At 39.0% G+C, this 21,506-nt stretch overlaps 1 protein-coding gene across 5 annotated transcripts in view; it reads left to right on the top strand.

Annotated features, from left to right (window-relative positions):
* PTPRA (protein tyrosine phosphatase receptor type A) overlaps positions 1-21,506 on the top strand; it is a 164,719-nt gene that overhangs the window by 99,541 nt on the left and 43,672 nt on the right. For 3 of the 5 annotated variants that reach the window (XM_061126739.1, XM_061126741.1, XM_061126742.1), the window contains 3 exons: positions 19,638-19,722; positions 20,849-20,922; positions 21,129-21,265. In XM_061126739.1, the coding sequence (XP_060982722.1) occupies positions 19,638-19,722; positions 20,849-20,922; positions 21,129-21,265 (296 nt within the window). Of the gene's footprint in view, positions 1-5,765; positions 5,793-19,637; positions 19,723-20,848; positions 20,923-21,128; positions 21,266-21,506 lie in introns of those variants that run through there. The other 2 variants (XM_061126740.1, XM_061126738.1) reach the window with 1 other exon arrangement.

Here is a 21,506-nt window from a genome sequence, read left to right as displayed (position 1 = left end):
GTGCTCCTAGGTGGAATCACATATGGCTCATGAACTGAGTGTCATTTGTTGATGACATCTTTTAGCTAGACCTTTCAACTCAGACCCTGCACCTGCCGGCTCTAATCCCATATTTTCCACTTGAGTTTGAATCCAAACTGTGCTGTACCCTAGCTTTGTGACAATAGGCAAGTTTATTTAACCTCTGTACCTCAGTTTTGTCATCAGTATATAAGAATGAATGATGTTGATAGTACTTAATTCATGAAGGAGCTGTTAGCATTAAACAGGTTAATATGGGTAAAGCATTTATAATGGGACCTGCATATGGTAAGCACTAATTTTAAGTGTTAGGCATTGTACTAAGAGTTTTATAGAAGTAATTCATATGAAGTATCCTGTGGATTCTGTTACGTTGGTTCTGTTTTATGTTTATAGGTGAAGGAGTTTTACTGTGTTTTTCAAAGTACAAATGATGACTGATTCATGAAATCGGTTTAGTGGACCACTACAAATCTGTGTGTGTGTGGATTGTCCTTTTCAATTTTTATTCTTTCCATGTTAACTTATTTTGTAAAACTTCTGTTTAAGTTATACACAAACATTTACTAAGTAATGGTATAAAAATGTATTTCTTTCTGTAAATTATGGCCATTGCTTAGAGAGGAAAAACAAAACTTGTGCAAGCTGAACCAGTAGATAGAAAAGGTGAGACTGTCACTAACTTCACAGCCTGTGTTTTTGTTTTTTTGGCTGTGCTGGATCTTCTTTCTCTAGTTGTGGTGCCCAGGCTCTAGAGCACATTGGTTCAGTAGGTGTGGCGCATGGGCTTAATTGCGTCACAGCATGTGGGATCTTAGTTTCCCGATCGGGGATGGAACATACATCCCCTACATTGGAAGGTAGATTGTTAACCACTGGACCACCAAGGAAGTCCCACGGCTTATGTTCTTAACTTATGTTCTGTTCTGTCTTTCACTTAATAATCTGTGAGATGACCATTGGTAATTATCTCTTTTCTTAGTAGATGTTTGATGTAAGACCTTAGAGGTTAAATAATTTGCCTTATATCTGAAGGCTGTCAGGTAGCAAATTAGACCTATTTCTCACTTCTATGGTCTTTGCACACTGCTACTGAGATTTCTGTAATCTGCTGTAGGTCCAAATTATGCCATAGCTGAGAAGCCAGTTATTGAACAGTTAACACATTTCATATCTCAGAGGAAGTTGTGACTGTATTTCACTGGTGACTATTATTCAACATCAGTAAAAGGAAAACTTTAGGGCTTCCCTGGTGGCTCAGACAGTAAAGCGTCTGCCTGCAGTGCGGGAGACCTGGGTTTGATCCCTGGGTCGGGAAGACCCCCTGGAGAAGGAAATGGCAACCCACTCCAGTACTCTTGCCTGAAAAATTCCATGGACGGAGAAGCCTGGTAGGCTACAGTCCATGGGGTCGCAAAGAGTCAGACAGAACTGAGCAACTTCACTCACTTTATGGTATATCAGGATGTTACATTCTGTAACCCCATGTCCTCCTCATTTAGCACCATTTTACCAATCCTCCCATAATTGTTACATCGTAACTTCTGTAATACTATTCCCTGCTGACCTGTGGGTATAATGTGAAATTGCCTTTTATTTGTTTGTTTAGTTTTCTATTTACTGTTGATAGCCAGTTCTTCCTGCACTTTCCATAGCTTCATAATACAGTTTTCCATAAAGTCAGACTTACTAGATAATCTGTTATTTCTTTTTTACGTGTCTAAAAATATCTTCAGGGGAGTGTATAGAATTTAAGGAAATATTTTTTTCTCTAGAATTTTTAAAACATTGTCCTGACTTCTAATTTGCAGGCTTGGAGAATTGTACTGCTGCATTGCTTCCTAATTGTGTTTTTAAAGATCATCTCTTCATCATTGGTGCCTTGAAATCTCATAGAAATGGATCTTGATGTGGGTCTTTTTCTTTCATTCATTATTTTGGGATAGGACCTTTGGAGTTTTCGTCCTTCAGTCCGGAAAAATTTTCTTGTATCTGTTCAGAAATGTTCTTCCCCCTTCCATTTTCTCTGTCTTCTTCTAAAAATCTTTATTATTTGGATATTGGACTTATCCTGGATTAATTTTTTGATCTTAATTTTTCTTTCCTATTGACCTTTGAGTTTTTTCTTTTTTAAAATAAGCATGCATACATACTTATACATATCTTTTTTCTTCCGTTTATAACACAGATAATAAATGTACTGTGTATATTTCTTCACCTTACTTCTTTTCAATTAGCCTGTCATACTTTTTCTACGTTATAGTAAGGAGCTGCCTCGTTGTATGGCATTTGATATATTTGTCCATTCTGCCATATTAGCCATCATTAAGGCTGATTTTACACTTACCGACAGTAGTCTTGGGAGAATATAGGTTGAATAGAGTATTTTTAGTGTGCATTTGTAAATTTAAATTGAATATTGTGAGATCTCCCTCTTTTAAGCTGTGTGTCAGAATGCCTGTTTTCCTACATTTTCTTCAGTGCAATAAATTATCAAACACCTGGATCTATGTCAGACTGACAGGTGAAAATTATTATCTCAGTGTGACTTGAATTTGCATTTTACTGAGTGAGATTGAGCATCTTTCCATATTTAGAAGGATCATTTATATTTCCTTCTTTCTTTTCTTTTTTTGAGAAAACTCTGTTGCTACCCTTTACCCATTTTTTTATTAGTGTGTCAAGCTTATCACTAGTTTCTGGTTCCAGACCTTGGGAAGGTGGAACAGAGGAAGTAGTACAATTTCTTTTCCAGAGGATGTGACCCAACTCATTTATAGAAGGTCTTTGATGTTATCGAAATGAGCCCTTTTATGAGCCCTGTAATAAGATTACAGTTATTTCCCCTGGTTGTTCATCCATCTTTTCTGCATTGTAGAAACTGTTACTATCAGCTATTAATTTTTTTAATTAACAACTTATAGGTTTATGGGATTTCTCTGGCTTTCCAGTGGTTAAAATTCTGCACTGCCACTGCAGGAGATGCAGGTTCAATCCTGAATCGAGAAACCAGGATCCTGCATGCTGCGCAATGGAAAAAAAAATGGATTTGTGTTAACTAAATGTGTTCTAGGTATTAGATCATATATAAAAAACCATTCCTTACACCAGTATTATAAAATAATTTTCTTTTATTATTTTCTTTTATACTGTTATAATTTTTTTCTTCTGTGTGTGTACATGTGTATGTATGTGCCTGCACTAAAATCTTTGATCCATCTGGAATTTTTTCTGACGTAAAGTGTGAACTGTGGATATATATATATATATATATTTTTTTTTTTTTTTTTTTTCCCTAAATGACTAGCTGATTGTCCCCAATACCCTCTAATGAATAATCTGTTTTTCCTCAGTGCTTCAAAATGCCACCTTTATTATATGTTGAGTTCTGATGCATATTTAGGCTTTCATATGTATTTGAGTTCTGTTTCTGGGTATTTATATTTTCTGTTAACTTTTTTCTCTGTTCTTGTTCAGAATCCTACTGTTTTAATAATTTTAACTTTATAAAATACTTAATATCTGATAAAGTGAGTCATCCCTGTTAACCTTATTTTTCAGAATTTTGCTAGTAGTTCTTGATTATTTTTCTTCATGAATGTTAGAATCAACTTATTGTATAGCTGGAAAAAGTTCTTATTGATCATGTTAAGTTTTTAGATTAACAGGGACAATTGATATCTTTAATTTTTCCTATCTAAGAATGCTGTATATTCCACTTGCTGAAGTCTTTCATTATGTATTTCTTGAAAATATTTTAAAAATTTTACCACTTGTGTGGCACATGTTTTATTCAGTTTATTTCTAAATATTTATCGTTTCATTCCTGTTTTAAAGAGTATCTATGTTAAATTTTGCCAGTTGCCTGCTCAGCATCAATGAGCAAGATCTGTATGATTTTTTCTATTATATGCTACAGTATATCATATTAATCAATTTCCTATTTTTCAACTATTTACATTCCTGCACAAACAGCCCCACTTGGTCTTATATTTGACTGAAGTGTTGTGATTTATTTGCTATTTTCTATTGTAAATTTTTCCATTGATATTTCCAAGTTATTTCTAAATGAGATTGGTATATGTGTTTCCTTTGTATGTAGCTAGTTTTGATAAGTTTTATTGGTCGATGTTTTGCTTTGCTTTATGAAAAGAATTGAAGTTCACTTAAAATTTTCATTTTGTTCAGATTTTCAAAATTACTTAAATAGATTTGAGGAAAAGTCATCCTTTAGGGTTAACTTCTTACATCCCTATGAGTATTTATTTTATATATTTAAGTTCTTTTTCCTGTTTAGGTTGACTAACCTATTTAATCATTTGTTGCTTTTTCCTTCTCAAAAATCTGCAATAAATATTGTATATTTTATTAGTTCTGTCATTTTTCAGTTTTTATTTCATTAATTTTTCTTTTATTCTTATTTTTTCCCTGCTTTTCTTAGATTTATTTTACACTTTTTCTATCTTCCCTAATTGAATGCTTCATTTGTGTGTTTTCGTTGTTAATTAATATGTATGTAGTGCTATGAAATTTTATAAACACAGCTTTAGGCATACCTCATAAATGCTCCTGTAGGTAGATAGTTAGGGTGTGGTCTAAGCTATTCTGACAAAGACATACCAAAATTCTTTGGTCACAGAAAGACACAAAAATGTCCTTCCCCTGTCGCATTCCATAAGTGGGGGGCTGGGGCGGGCTGGTGCTTTGCTTTGTCAGAAACCAAATTATTCCTTTTTTTTGTGGCTCTGGCATGCTGACAGTTGCCTTCATCTGCTTGATCAGAGATGGCTCTTATCACTGGATTCTGGTTCCAGCCCCTGGGAAGGGGAAACAGAGAAAATAGTACAATTTATTTTCTAGAGGGTGGGACCCAGAAGTTACTCTTCTCCCTTTTGTTCACATCCTGTTGACTGGAATTCTTCATATGATTACACCTAGAGTATCAGAAATTAAGTCTCTAACTGGACAGCTTTGTGCTAACCTAAAAAGGAGGGATGTTCTTTACTAAGGGCAAAAAGAGGAAGAGACTAATTGATATTGGGAGAAAGGTGGTAGATTTCTGCCGCAAATGTGATTTGTTATTTTTTAGATATTTTGCAGTTTAATTTGTTGTGTTGGTTTCTGCCATATAACAGTGTGAGTCAGCCATAAGTATACACATGTCCCCTCCCTCTTGAACTTCCCTTACAATTTGGTTTTGATTTTAATTTTCAAGCATTTTCCTACTTTGTTAATTTCTAGTTTTACTGCGTCATGATAAAAGAATGTTGTCTGTGCTGTTTCTCCTATGAGGAATTTATAAAGGCTTGTGGATATTCCATAAGCCTTTGAAAAAGTTTTCTCTGTTAGTATATAGAGTTTGATTTATGCCATTTAGATTTCATTATCTATTATCATTTAGGTCTTTTATATTTTTAACTTAATTTTGCCCTGTTGCATTTTGATGGCCTAAAAAGACATAAGAACCACTGTGTTTATTTTTCTCTTTGCATTCTTGTACATTTTATGAGCATTGATGCTGTGTTGTTTTTGTCCTCAGGGAGAAAGCCAAGATCATTGATAAAAGTGTAATGAATCTGGGCACTCTTATTTCCCAGTTGTTGGCGGGTGCCTCATTCTAGCTCCAGCATATACAAGGGAAAAGTATCCATATTCCTAGAGCTTATTTTGACTTACATTAGGTTGAATAATAATGTTTTTCTTTAATCTGAGTGAACATTTCTGTTTTTTTACTTATTACACAGGTAATTCTGACTCGAAGGACAGAAGAGGTGAGCCATTCACCTTATGTCTCTTGTCCTTTTTACAGTATACAATATCTGTTGTGTTTCTTCTGCTCAATCTATGTAACTTTGTGCATCTCTGGCTGTTATGTGTTTATTTTCCTTTGAATTGTTTCCATAATAACCTCATGGAGAAGAGTAACAGAAACAAATATTCATTGTTTTTAAACGTAGATATTTTTTCCGTAGTCTATAAAATGTTGGCCTTTTGTCACTTTATATGGTTTTCAGCCGTGTCATGTAAAGTCCCTATTGCAGAAGATGCTGTGTCAGTGGTCAAAGCAGGACTGTGAAATCCCTGGTCACTAGAGAATAGAATACATGGATCCTCATGTGTAGAAGTGCACATTTCGATTAGGTTATAGTAAGGCTGCCATCATGGAGTAGGAAATGGAAACCCACTCCAGTATTCTTGCCTGGAAAATTCCATGAACAGAGGAGCCTAATGGCTTCATTCAGTCCATGGGCTCACAAAGAGTTGGGCATGACTGAGCAACTGAGCATGCACTCAAGGATACCAGTTTAAGGTAGATTATCAAACGGTCTAAGAAATGATCATACATTTGTTTGGAAAATATTAATCTGTGAAGCAATTTTTCTCATTCTGATTTCCATTTATCAAATCAGACTTCTTGAGATTTTTCTGATTCCATTATTTAACCATGCACAGTTTTTCTGCATAAGTAAGGGAACACTTACTTGCTTATGAAGTTCTATTACGTAGAGAATATTTGAATCAGAAAAATAGACAATACTCTGTACAGCAACTATAATTTTTTTAATATATTATGAAAGAAAAGTAGATACTCCAGCCCTTTATTTGTTGTCTGTCTACCACTGTGTTTGGTGAGGAACAGTGAAGTGTTACCATATTATGTAGAGATTTTGCTTGATTTTCCAGCTCTTGCTTTCTTAAACTCGGGAACTTGGTTTGACTAATGCAGTGCCCTTGTTATTCACTTTCAGTTACTGGAGTCTCACTATCAAATGTAGAACTTAATTAGATTTATGTTGCAATATATACTTGAATTTGCTCCCTAAAACTGCTCTTTTAAACAATCTTAAAATAAAATCAAAAGTCAAAGAGGTAGGCTTCAAAATGAAACATAAGATCTGTGATTCCTTCCTGCTTCCTAATTAGTGTGTATTTTGGTGACTCAGACGGTTAAGAATCTGCCTGCAATGTGGGAGACCTGGGTTTGATCCCCAGGTAGGAACAATCCCCTGAAGAAGGAAGTAACAACCCACTCCAGTATTCTTGCCTGGAGAATTCCATGGACACAGGAGCCAGACAGGCTACAGTCTGTGGGGTCACAAAGAGTCACAACCAAGTGACTAACACTTTCACTTTCTTTTCTTACTCTTCAGCCTTTTTCTTGCCCCAGATACTATCCCTGTTATATCTACCTGACTAATATGGATTTTATTACTCTGATTAAAAAGAAATAAATTACTTTAATTATCTAGATTATTGCTAATTATGATACGCTAAAGGTCCATCTAGTCAAAGCTATGGTTTTTCCAGTCGTCATGTATGGATGTAAGAGTTGGACCATAAAGAAGACTAAGTGCTGAAGAGTTGATGCTTTTGAACTGTGGTGTTGGAGAGTCCCTTGGACTGCAAGAAGATCAAACCAGTCCATCCTAAAGGAAATCAGTCCTGAATATTCATTGGAAGGACTAATGCTGAAGCTCCATTACTTTGGCCACCTGATGCGAAGACCCGACTCATTAGAAAAGACCCTGATTCTGGGAAAGATTGAAGGCAGGAGGAGAAGGGAACGACAGAGAATGAGATGGTTAGATGGCCTCACTGACCCAATGGACATGAGTTTGAGCAAGCTCTGGGAGATGGGGAAAGATAGGGAAGCCTGATATCCTACAGTCCTTAGGGTCTCAAAGAGCTGGACCCGACTGGACGACTGAACAACAATGTAATAAATGTTTTAAGTTTAAAAAATAATTTTGTGTAACTGCCTTTAACCAAATAGGAAAATGAAGATGCATACATAGTCTCAGCCTCATATGTAATGATGATTTACTAGAGCCTGTCTTTAGAAGTATTACTATAAATTTTGATATCACATTCTAATTTTAAAGCCAAGTGCTTTTTGACAAATGAGGCTCTTGTTTTGAAGTATCTGTATTATGTTGGGTTTGCTAAGCGAATGATGTCTTATGTAGGTGATTAAGGGTTATAAATTTTTATGCATTGATCTTTGATATGTTTTTAAACAGCAAGAGCTGGTGTTTTAATTGACAGAGCATAAAAAAATAAAAAGAGAGGAAGGGAGGCAAGCTGCTTTGCTTCCTTTCTTTCAAAGTTGAAGAAGTTGTTTAGTGGGCCAGAAAGTTCCTTCAGTTTTTAAGTAAAAATAAAAGACATATTTTTCATTTTTACCAAGAACTTTACTGATCCACATATTCACTGTTTTGTTTCACTGTCTTCTGCCATTTTTCAGACAGTTTCATAATTCCATCTTGCCCAGACTTATATCTTTTTGAGCAAAAAACTGTCAGGTGCCTTTTATAGTCTTTCAGGGAATTGAAATTTCTTCCATTAAGAGAATTTTGTAAAGACCAAAATAAATGGAAATCTGAAGGTGCAATGTCTGATGAATACAGTGGATGAATCAGAACTTCCCAGTCAAGCTGTAACAGTTTTGGCCATCAAAGAAACGTGGTCTTGTGTTATCCTGATGGAAGGTTTTGCGTTTTCTGTTGACTAATTCCAGACGTTTTTTGTTGAGTGCTGCTTTCAATTGGTCTAATCTGAAGCAATACTTGTTGGAATTAATTGTTTTTCTGGAAGGAGCTCATAATGGAGAACTCCCTTCCCAGTCCACCATGTATGCCACATTACGTTGTTTGGATGAAGACCAGCCTTTGGTGTGATTGGTCATGGTTCATTTCGCTTGCTCCACAGTCATTTCTGTTCCACATTATTGTACAGTATCCACTTTTCATCACCTGACACAATTTGTTTTAAAAACGGAACATTTTCATTACGTCTCAGTAGAGAATCACATGTGAATATACAGTCAAGAAGGCTTTTTTCCGTGAAACTTATGTGGAACCCAAACATCAAGGCAATTAGCATAACCAAGCTGGTACAGATGATTTTCAACACTTGATTTGGATATTTTGACTATGTCAGCTGTCTTCCATGTGGTATAATATTATGTCTCTTGATCACGATCATCTTCAACTGGTCTACTTGGCCGTCAAGCATCGTCCATCGAGAAATCTCCAACATGAAACTTCGCAAACCACTTTCGACATGTTTGATCAGTCGCAGCACCGTCTCCAAACACTGCACAAATCTTTCTTTGTGTTTCAGTGGCATTTTTACCTTTCTTGAAATAATAAGTATAATATGTTGAAAATGTTGCTTTTTTCCTTCCATCTTCAGTATTAAAATATCTACACAAAAATTCACCAATTTTGATACTAAAAAAAATACGCACTGACAGGACAGCTGTCACAGTACAGTCTTAACAAAATTGTTTCAAATGAAGTTAAAGACAACTGAGCACTACTAAAGCCATCTTACCAAAAAACCAAACAAACTTTTTGGCCAACTCAGTAATTATTTTCTCATGTGTATTATTTATTAAGTGTATTCCAAATTATTTTGGTGGAGCCAGCCTTTTCCTAATTTTGAAAAATATAAGATTTACCATTTTAACCACATAGTTCAGTGGCATTAAGTACATTCACATTGTTACGCAATCATAACTTCCATCTGTCCCCAGAATTTTTTTTTAATCATCTCAGACTAAAACTCTGTAGCACGTTAAGCAGTAACTCCATGTTTCTTCTTCCCCTAGCCCCTGGTGACCACTAATATACTTTTTATCTCTATAAATTTGTCTGTTCTATGTACCTTATTTAAGTGGAATCCCAACATTTGTTCTTTTGTAACAAGCTTTTCTTTTAAAACATTTTCTCTGGTGTTAGTTTGTGTGACTGGATGATTTGTGTAATATACAGTAATGTGTTAAACCTAATTCTAGCATTATCTACCAAAGTACAGTGGTCATGAGTATACTCTCCAGTTGTTATTTAGTCATTGCTAGTTTGAAATCCCAATTTTATTAGTTTTGTTCTAGGGGACTCTGAGACAGAGATTTCATGTACCTGTGAGGCAGTGGTGGCAGGAGTATTGGGTAGGGGGTGAGAAATAAGATGCTGTGGTATCAGAGCAGAGGTGTTAGTCTGTGTGGGCTCTGGAGCTAGATCATCTGAATTTGCATGTTGACTCTACCACTTACGGCAGGGGTGGGGGTAGGTACTTTAACTCCTCTGTCGTCTTTTGCCATTTGCAAGATAGGATGGGAACAAAATTTCATCCATGGGGTTGTCGTGAGAAATGAAGTGACATTAAACTAGTGCTGGGTAGGCATATAGCAGTTGCTCAGCAACTCCTACTACCACTGCCACTCTGTTACTGTTACTTAGGTGGATGACTAAAGGATCAGGAATCTCAGCCATGCAGTCATAATTGTGGGAACAAGGGTGTTCCATGGTATCCCAAGGCAGGGTCACACTGCAGCTTACTACCACAACTGTAGACATTAGGTCATCCTCTGTCCTGTATCTTTTAAACAAAATTCTTCATAAACTTGTCTCATCTTACTTTTTAATGTGCTGTGTGCTTAGTACTCAGTCGTGTCCGACTATTTGCAACCTTGTGGACTGTAGCCCATCAGACTCCTCTATCTATGGGGGTTCTCCAGGCAAGAATACTGGAGTGGATTGCCATGCTCTCTTCCAGGGGATCTAAGACCTTATAACTGATATTTTTTAGATAGCAAGAGTACAGGCTAAAATTTTTCTAACCATAAATTATTTTAAATGTAATCATTTATATAACTTGAGTTTTGTTTTTTTTTTTTGTTTTTTTTTTAGATCTGGAATAGTACCCAGTTAGTATTTGTGAAGGAGTTCCTGAGCTACAGAGTTCTACAACCAGGCAGGATAAACATTCTATTGCATCCTAGAGAGGCTCCTTAAAGTTTCTCAGCTCTCAGATCAGATCACCTGCTCCCCTTGACTTTCTCTTTCGATTCTTTTCTAGAGTTGGAATCTAGAAAGGGGCTGACATTCTTGTTAAAGAGATATCTTGAGATTATCATAGTATGTGACATTATTAAGTGAACTTCATTTATAATGGCTTTCTGTTTTGGTGGTTTAGTCACTCTGTCGTGTCTGACTCTTGCCCACCAGGGCCCTCTGTCCATGGGATTTCCCAGGCAAGAATACTGGAGTGGGTTGCAATTTCCTTCTCCAGGGAGTTTTCCTGACCCAGGGATGGAACCCGGGTCTCCGGCATTGCAGGCAAATTCTTTACTGATGAGCTGCCAGGGAAGCCAAGTGGTTTTCTGTAAGCACCTTTAATAATGTATTCACTCAGCACCTATGAGATGCTGAAGATTCTGTGGGCGGACAGTGTTCCCTGTCTCATGGAAGAAGCATGTGAACTCCAAGAATCAGAGCCTACTCAGCTACATACTATTGGATATACCATACAAAGTGCTATGAGGAGAGCTTAAAAGGCTCACTATACATGGGGAGTGGGAAGGAGGCATGATGGTGAGTTTTGAGCAGTTTAAATTAATACAGTAACTGAGGAAAACGAGGGTGCATGAGATAGGGTAAAAGCGAGGAGACATGGAAAAGCCAGTCATGTGTTTGAGGAACTGTGCGTGGTTAACTTGCAAGAGGTAAGAAGTGGTAGGAGGTAGCCTTAGTGGTGCATTGAGCTCAGGGTGTCTCCTGGTGATGTGACAGAAGGAAGGAAGATGGTCAGATTATTGTTTAAGAAAGCTAACTCCAGAGGCCTTAGGGAAGATGGATGAGTAATAGAAATTAAGGCTTCCAAATGGTTATTTGGCCCAAGACAACAGTGATTGGGTTCACCCCAGAGGTTTGGGCACTTGAGGCAACTTGATGACTTTCAGTGTTTTTAGAGCACTTTACAACCTATGAAGAAGCTCTTAAAACGATGGTGCCTTTGAGAATTAAATATTTCTGCCAAAAAGTATGAAGACAAGACAAAAAATTGGGCCTTAGGAGTTGAGGCTAGAGGAGTATGGCCTTTACTTCACTGGTTATGTTGCAGTTGACCAGGGGGTGTCTCAAGACCTTGGATGATTCACTTGTCTACGTATGCTCAGTCGCTTCAGTCATGTCCAACTCTTTTGTGACCCCATGGACTGTAACCCGCCAGGCTCCTCCGTCCAAGGGATTCTGCAGGCAAGAATACTGGAGTGGGTTGCCATTTATGAGCCCTTTGAATTCTATGCCCTTTGTTTTCTTGGAAAGGGAGTGTAAGCAAATAGACAACTGTGGTCTGTTTTAGTACTTTTAAAATGCTGCCCTTTAAATGCTGAACTTCTGCTAGAATGGATGGTTGGGGAGTGGGGTATTGGGGTGGGAGTGGCAGGGAATGGGCCACCGTTCCTGCCTTGGCTGCATCATATAAGGACATATCTCCAGAGAGCCCAGACCAGGACAAGGCTAATAAGCACAATGAGATGATGAGTCTTTCCGGTTTGGGAGGAGCTTTTCCTAGTATGGTGACTGGATTATGAGCCTGTCTCCAAGTCTGAGATTTGATACAGGGAGCTGTAAATTCTCTCCTCTTTTATTAATAGATCTGAGTCTCCTTCCCTCACACAGGGCTGGGACATCTTTACTATCTGTATTGTCTTTAACTGTATTTTAAAAAACATGGGTATAATTCAGATGTCAAGAGGTAAAATCTGACTTTAATGATAGAGGACTGTTCTGGCCTGAAAGCTTGGGAGAGAAAATGTTTTTCCAGCAAACTCATAGAAAAAGAGATCAGATTTTGGTTACCAGAGGTGGGGAGTAGGGGGAGGAGGAATTGGGTAAAGGCAGTTAGTTCTAGGGATGTACGTAATGAGCACTTGTTATTGTCGTTCAGTCACTAAGTTTTGTCCAACTCTTTGTGAATCCATGGGCTGCAGCCTGCCAGGCTTGCCTGTCCTTCACTATCTCCTGGAATTTGCTCAGACTTGTGTCTATTGAGTCAGTGATTCCATTCAACCATCTCATCCTCTATTGCTCCCTTCTCCTTTTGCCTTCAGTCTTTCCCAGCATCAGGGTCTTTGCCGATGAGTCAGCTCTTCACATCAGGTGGCCAAAGTATTAGAGCTTTAGCAGCAGTCCTTCCAATGAATATTCATGGTTGATTTCTTTTAGAATTGACTGGTTCCATCTCCTTGCTGTCCAAGGGATTCTCAAGAATCTTCTCTAGCACCACAGTTAGAAAGCATCAATTCTTTGGCACTTAACCTTCTTTATGGTCCAACTCTCACATCTATGCATGACTACTAGAAAAGCCATAGCTTTGACTATACAGACCTTTTTTGGCAAAGTGATGTCTCTGCTTTTGAATATGCTGTCTAGGTTTGCGGTAGCCTTTCTTCCAAGGAGCAAGTATCTTTTAACTTCATGGCTGCAGTCACTGTCTGCAATGATTTTGGAGCCCAAGAAAATAAAATCTGCCACTGTTTCCATTTTTTTCCCCATCTATTTGCCATGAAGTAATGGGACTGGATGTCATGATCTTAGTTTTTTTAATGTTGAGTTTTAAGCCAGCTTTTTCACTCTCCTCTTTAAGTTTCATCAAGAGGTTCTTTAGTTCCTCTTCACTTTATACCATTAGGGTGGTGTTATCTTCGTGTTTGAGGTTGTTGATATTTCTCCTGGTAGTCTTGACTCCAGCTTATGACTCATCCTTCCCAGCATTTCACATGATATACTCTGCATATAAGTTAAATAATCATGGTGACAATATACAGCCTTGACGTACTCCTTTCCCAATTTGAAACCAGTCCGTTGCACCTGATCTGGTTCTATCTATTGCTTATAAGTAGCACTACTGTATGTTAAATACAAAAGTTAAGAGAGTAAATTCTAAGTGTTCTCATTGCAAGAAAAAATTTTTTTCTATATATTTAATTTGTGTCCATATAAATCATGGATGTTCCCTAAATTTACTGTGATAATTGTTTCATGATGTAAGTCAGATCATCATCCCATACACCTGAAACTTTCTTTCTGTGAATTTCACTGCTCTGGGTACCTCATATAAGTGAGCTCATACCGCATCTGTCCTTTTGTGACTGACTTATTCACTTAGCTTAGTGTCTTCAAGATTCATCCCTATAATGTAACATATGTTTCCTTACTTTTTAAGGCTAAAAACATTTCATTGTATACGTATGCCACATTTTGCTTATCCATTCATCTGTCAGAGGACATTTAGTTGCTTCTACACTTTAGCTATTGTGACTAATGCTGTTACGAACATGGATATTCTTTTGAGCATATACCTGAAAGTGGAATTGCTGAATCATAAGGTAATTCTATTTCTTTTAGAATTGCCATACTGTTTCCCACAGCAGCTACACCATTTTTACTTTTCTACCAATGCTAGCCAACACTTTTCTAGGACCTTTTATAATAGCCATGCTGATAAGTGTGAGATTGCTCCTCATTTTATAGTGGCTATTTTAATTGATACAGGGTCCTCTTGCACAAATTGCAGTATATTTTGAAGATTTACCCTATTTTTTATATTACCTCTTCTGTCCTTGATGTTTGTGACAGTCTCCTGTAGGACTCTGGTTGAACTTTGCTCTGGAGCACTGAGGGGATTGGAATGTGCTCACAGTAGGGTAATGGCATTGTGAATATGTTAAGAATTCTTATCTTTTAGTGATGTATACTGAAGTAACTACAGTTGAAATGATATGTCTCAGATTTGCCTTAATGTATGCAACGGGTATAGACCAGTGGTTCTCAGTTCAGGGTGACTTTTCCCCTAGAAAACACTTGGCAACGTCTGATGGTGATTTTTGGGCTTCCCCTGGTGGTTCAGTTGTTAAAGAGTCCACCTGCAGTGCAGGAGGCCCATGTTCAACCCCGGGTCAGGAAGGTTCCCTGGAGAAGGAAATGGCAACCCACTCCAGTATTCTTGCCTGGAAAATCCCATGGACAGAGGAGCCCGGTAGACTACAGTCCATGGGATCACAAAGAGTAGGACATGACTTAGCGACTTAACCACAGAAGCTGATTTTGGTCATCACAATTAAGGGTTTTCTACTGGCATCTAGTAGCTAGAGACCAGAGATGTTGTTAAACATCCTATGGTGCACACGACAACCCCCTACAACAGAGAATTAGTTATCCCACAGTGTTAATTAGTGTGCAGCTGAGAAACCCAGGCCTAGTAAAGATGAAAAAAACTGGCATGTGATGATACTGTTGAAGTGAAAAGATAAGTGCATAGGGATTTATTGTAGTGTTCTCTTTTCCCCTGTGGGAGTTTGCAAGTTTTCCATAATAAGGTATAAAATATATATGGAGCTTCTATTTTTTTTATATATAGTTAATAAAGGAGCCATCAGCACACTTCCTTTCTGTATAGAGCACTGTTTTTCCAACTGAACCAGGATTAGATACCGACAAGCTGTGGTTGGTGAGCCTTTGGTTAAATACCCTGCTACCTCAGAGCCTACTTTTATCCCTAGTCCTGGTTGACTCTGAGTTTGAGGTGTTTCTCGGCCCAGGTTGGTAGAACTAGTACTACCTCTCAACTGGAGTTTCTTTAGCTCTCATCTCTTTAGCAGTCTAATTCCATCTGCTTTGTTTTCCACAGATCCCTCAAAGTTTCTAGTCTACTGATGCCACTCTATTTCTTCTATCATTTCAGTGTCCTTTTGGCAAGAGAAAAAAATAAAATTGTGGATTCAGCCCACTTATCTTGAGCCAGATATCTTCTAATTACCTTCTTTTAATACCTGATATACAGCCGTCTGTGATTGGCATTGAACTGAGACATAATATGGTGATAAGTCATTAATTCTTTTATTCATTCACTCAGTGTAGTCCATCTAGTGTTTGTTCAGCACCCACTATGTGTGAAATTCTGTGCTAGGTGTTAAGCATATGGTGAGAAGCAAAGCAAGTATATAATCCTTGCCTTTATGGAATTTAGGGTATAAAGGAGGGATACTCATAATCAACTTTACTCAAATAAATACTGAATGTGAGGGGTATTTTCAAAGGAAATAATAGTGTTCTGTGCAAATAAAAAAAAAATAGCTAACATTGACTGTGTATGTAATTGTGTGCAAGTAACTGTGCCAAGAACTTTACGTGGATAATCTCATTTAATCTTTAGAATAACTAATTTTAGAGATAGGGAAACTAAGACTTACCTAATTTAATATTAAGTCAGAAAAGACCTCTCTGGAAAAAGTAATACTTGAAATGAGAACTGAATGACTAGGGAGTTCAGTTCAGTTCAGTCACTAAGTCATGTCCGACTCTTTGCGACCTCATGGACTGCAGTACTCCAGGCCTCCCTGTCCATCACCAACTCCCAAAATTTACTCAAACTCCTGTCCATTGAGTCGGTGATGCCATCATCTCATCCTTTGTTGTCCCCTTCTCCTGCCTTCAATCTTTCCCAGCACCAGGGTCTTTTCAAATGACTAGGAGTTAGCCAGGTCAAGAATGGAGGAACGCTAAATACAGCAGAAGGAATAGGGTTCAAAGGCCCAAGGAAAGAGTGAACCCAGCATGGAAGGCTGCCAATGACTGAAGTTTAGTGAGCAACGAAAGAGTGGAGAAGACAGAAAAAGCAGGGGCTAAATGGGGGAGGTTGTTACTGGCCAAGGTAAGGATATTAGATTTAAGTCTAAAGGCCTGGGAAACCTTGGAAGGTTTTACATAAGTGGAGACTATGATCTGATTTGCTTTCTTCAAGATCACTGTCCCTGCTTTGTGGAAAATGGACTGGCAAGGGACAGCGGCTTATTGTGATTCAGATGAGAAAGGACAAAGATTTAGACTGGAGTGATAGCAACAGAAGGGAAAAAAGGCAGACAAATTTGAGGTGTTGGTTTTAGTACCAAGACATTACTTGGAGGGACTTCCCTGGTGATCCAGTGGTTTAAAATCTGTCTTGCAATGCAAGGGACGGAGGTTCAATCCCTGGTCAGGGAATGAAGATCCCGCATGCCACAGAGCAACTAAGCCCACACCCCACAACTAAGACAGAACGCAGACCAAAAAATACGATGAGAGACTATTTTTAAAAACAAATAAAATATTACTTGCAGCTGAGTTGCATATAGACGATAAGCCTAAGGAAGAAATTAAGGGAATTCTTACATTTCTTAGGTGAACAATAGGGTGGATGGATGGCAGTGCCAACTACTGAGTTACTGGTGAAGGAAATTTTTTTAAATGCAGGAAGGTGGCATTGCCTGTGAAATTTAAAGTAGAGGTAAGATCGTTTCAGAAAAGTTTGAAGAAAAGTCTGACCAAGCAGTGCAGATGTGGAAATTGCTAGCATATAACTTGAGCTTCCAGCCTGATCTGATCAACTGGATGAGTGTTGAGAAGAGTGCCAAGGACAAAGCCCTGAGTAAATCAGACATTTAAAGTTCTGTGTGAGAAAAGGAACAACTGATAAGGGAAGATATGAAGCAGCCAAGGGACAGAAAGAAGAAGTTTCTCGTGGAAACTGAAGAGAAGAAAGTTCTTCAAAAAGGAGGGAATAGTCAGCCAGTTTGAGTGCTCATTTTAATATGAGATTCACATACCAGGGTATGTTTGAAAACTGCCATCAACAAAGAAGCATGCTATGATATTTCCCATCTCTTTAAAAACAGACAAACTTTCCATCCTGCCTCTGCCTCCAGCTGCTGCTTTTCTCTGCATCTCTTGATGATGAAGAACGTCCTCACCTCAGATAAGGAATCGGTGTCTCACTGTCTTTTCTTTCCATCTTTATTTCATTCCATTTGGGCTTTCTCAATAACTTAACTGAAACCAGTCTTTTGAAAAGGTTACCAATAACTGCCCTCTTGTCAAATTAAGTTTCACTTCTCTGTTTTCATCCTACTTAATCTGTCTGTAGTATTTGACTGAGTTGATTACTCCCACCATCTTGAAAAACTCTTCTTGGCTTTCATGACACCACATTGTCCTGGGTTACCTCCTACATTAAGACTGCTACTTACAAGTTAGTTTGACTACCTGATCTTTTTAAGAATGTAAGTCTGTTTATATATCTCCCCTGTTCAAACCCCTCCAGTCACATAGTGTTTCTCATCACATTCAGAATTAAATCCACACTCATTACCATGGAGTGCAAAGTCTTCTCATTCCTGCCCACCTCTCTAGCCACATCTTGTACCAAAACTGGTCTTTGTGCTCTTTCTTGAACCCACCAAACTATTAAGGACTCTTACGCTCACTAGTCCCTGGGCCTAGAAAGCTCTTTGCACAGACCTTTTTATGATACACTTCTTCACATTATTTACACCTCTGCTCAGTATAACTACTTCAGACCTTCCAAGACTACTCTAATTTAGCCAGCCACTGCCCTTTCCCAAAGCCCATCACTCTGTATTCCCTTACCCTTCTTTTTATCATTTATCTTATCTCTGAAATTGTTTATGATCAGTTTTCTCCTTCTTCCCCCAGAATGTCAGCTCTCTTGTCAGTTGTCTGTTTAATCACTTCTCTATTCCCAGTGAATGGAACAGTGTCTGGCATACAGTGTGGGTCCATAAGTATTTTTTGGATGAATGCTAGTAAGAGGTTGAATCAGATGAGGGTGGGAATGTTTCCGTTGTATTCGGCAACATGCTATTTGTTGGTGTCCTTCATGAGGAATTTAAAGGGTGCACTCAGGGTAGGTGTCAGAGCAAAACAGTGTGGAGTACCCAGAGGTAAGAGGTTAGAGAAGACAACTGTTTTATAAGATAACTGTTGTGAGAAGCTAACTGTGAAGAGAGACATGGGACTGGCTGTTGGTGGTAGGAAGAAGATCAATGAGATCAAGAAGACAGATATTTGAGGTGACAGTAACAGATGTAATACAGACCACATGTGACAGGATTGACTTTTACATGGAGGGATCTGCTGCAGAGGGCAGAAAGTGATGCTGCTAGAAAAGGTGGAAAATGGTGAAGATAGTTACAAATTCATACTGGTCATGTAGTTCGTGGCAGGGGCATGAAAGTGCAGGAGGAGGGTGAGGCTCATTATGGGTGGAAAGGAAGCCAGGCCCTGTGGAATGGGGGGCAGAGTTTCTGTATCTCCTCCAGGCCAGATGTTGCTGTAGTTGGGGTCCTGGTGGAAAGAGGTAGAAAAGGATGACTGTGGAAAGAGGTAGAAAAGAATAACCAGCAGTTTTAGACACACAGTGCTTAAAGATCCAATAATGTCTCCTTGCTTTAATCAGGAACAATATTCTCTGTTCGAGGAAACTATTTGCATTTATGGTAGGAAAATTGTCCTTTTTCCTTTCCCTCCCATCTTCATGGAGCCCACTGAGCCTGGGAGAAAGTACACTGTTGGGCCTACACCCCAGCTTGCTATCAGGATTGGATGTGTTCATGCTTTAAAATATTTGAGTATTTCTTACATGCGGAGCGCTGGTTTTGTCTTAGGCTCTGTAGCAATGAAAGAAGCAGTCTCTGCCTTCAAAGAACTTTCATTCTAATGTAGGAAAATGGAGAATAATAACATATGATAAGTCAGGTCGGGTGGGCATGTCACCCTAGGCCTTTACCCTGCTCTACCCTCCTCTTCACCCAGTAACCCTGGGCTGGCACTCTTTTCTTTTCTCCCTCTTTTCCTCCCCGTGCCCAGCCATCTGTCAGTACATAAGCATTTGGAAGAGCTGTTCTTCCTCATCTGAGTGTTTCCCTGAGCAGCAGACTCAAGCCTTCCATTACCTACAGTGGTTAACAACATGTTTTGTTCTCTTGATTTCAGATGAGACGCCAATTATTGCAGTGATGGTGGCCCTGTCCTCTCTGCTAGTGATCGTGTTTATTATCATAGTTTTGTACATGTTAAGGTGAGCATGCTGATGCTTCTGCATTCTTGTGGACTCTGTTTCAGTACCCTCGGTTCTGGATAAGCCCACAAGTCCAAAAGACAGTAGGATAAGGACAATGAATGGGATAGAGGGAATGACTCATGGTAGCGTTCCTAAGATTAAAATTCTGCTTAAAAATGTTTTTAAAATTTTATATAGTCTTAAAACCCAGCCCCTTCCTTTTGCTTCCATCTGTCCCAAGTCCAGTCCTTCAACTCCAGTTCATCCTAAAGCCCAGGACCGTGGTTTAGAGCTTGAGGGAAGATGCCACAGTCTGTTGTTACTGATCGGCATTTTAAGGTCTTCAGATCTAACCCTATTGAAACAACCCCTGAAAGCGCCCCAGTGGAAATTATGTGTTCAGTAAAGGTCTACTTTATTTCTTGTTGGGGCTTTGACCCCAAACCCCTCTAGGGCCCCTGACTCAGCATGCTGAACGGAACCATGTAAGCAACAAGGTTCCTCTTCCTGACTTTCTTCCAGGGTCTTCTAGATGATACTCCTCAAACAGGGAGCAAAAGCCAGGAAGGGAAACCCAAGGGAGGGAAGTGGGAGGTACATTTGTTCTTTTCCTACTGGAGTCACTGCCCTGACTGAGTTTAACTCTGTCCTTATTTTTGGCTTAAGCTGCTCTGGGCTCCCTCTGTTCTTCTGTATGGATAAAGAGAGGGGAACCACGTACACCCCTATAGTTTGTCTTGTGTCTCCTATCTTTCTGGAGGAGACTTGTGGCCAGACCTGTGCCAACAAGTCTGAAGCTCTGAGTTTCTCTCTTATTACACCCAGAAAGTACCAGGATTTTTGTTTGATACTCTTTTATCTCCCTCCACTTTATTATACCCACATATCCTACCCAGTGTCTCCACCTGTGATTTGCAGCAAATCCTGGAACTGGAACTGTGCAGAGGAGCCATTCCAACGAGAACATCCTGTGGGGTCTCCTGGGTTGAATTGTAGTGTGCTCAGCAGGAGCACACCGAGGTGCTCCATCTCCGCTGGAGCTGCCTCAGTGTGTAAAGGCTGAATTGATAAGTGGAGCTACAAACCGGTGATTGGTCTCTCTGACTCCATGCTTAGTGTTTCACTGTGAACATTTTCTCATTAGGTTTAAGAAATACAAGCAAGCTGGGAGCCATTCCAATTCTTTCCGCTTATCCAATGGCCGCACTGAGGATGTGGGTAAGACACCCCTGAATGACATGGGGGACTTTCATGGAGAAGAAAAATCAAGAAAATAGGAGTTTCCCCATCCTAAAAGAAAAAAAGAATTGAGAGCAGCACTAGTGTTTAATGCCTGGCCCATGAGCTCAAGCCCATAATTTGGTCTCCAGAGAAAGGCTGTGTCCCAAAGGCACCTGACCAACCTTCCCCCTTATGCACTGCAGAACCCCAGAGCGTACCACTTCTGGCCAGGTCCCCAAGCACCAACAGGAAGTATCCGCCCCTGCCTGTGGACAAGCTGGAAGAGGAGATTAACCGGAGAATGGCTGATGACAATAAGCTCTTCAGAGAGGAATTCAACGTGAGTTCTTTGCTGAGGCTGGTGTGTCAGCAGGGAGAAAGGCAGACCTAAGGTCAAGCCTTTTGAGTGATGGGGTAGAAAACAGGTTTCTAATGGGTTCAGAGGTGTGAAATTTTTACCAGGTTCATCTGACTTCTTTCCTATGTGATCATGGACAGGAAATGGAAAAAAAAAAAAAAAAATTGCCTTGCCTCCCTCATCTACCCATCTATCCATTCATTCATCATTGCGTCTGTTACTT

This window comes from Dama dama, chromosome 23, assembly GCF_033118175.1.
Source record: "Dama dama isolate Ldn47 chromosome 23, ASM3311817v1, whole genome shotgun sequence".
Classification (NCBI taxonomy): domain Eukaryota; kingdom Metazoa; phylum Chordata; class Mammalia; order Artiodactyla; family Cervidae; genus Dama; species Dama dama.
Note: the sequence above shows the minus strand (reverse complement) of the source record. Positions and strands in the feature narration are given on the sequence as shown.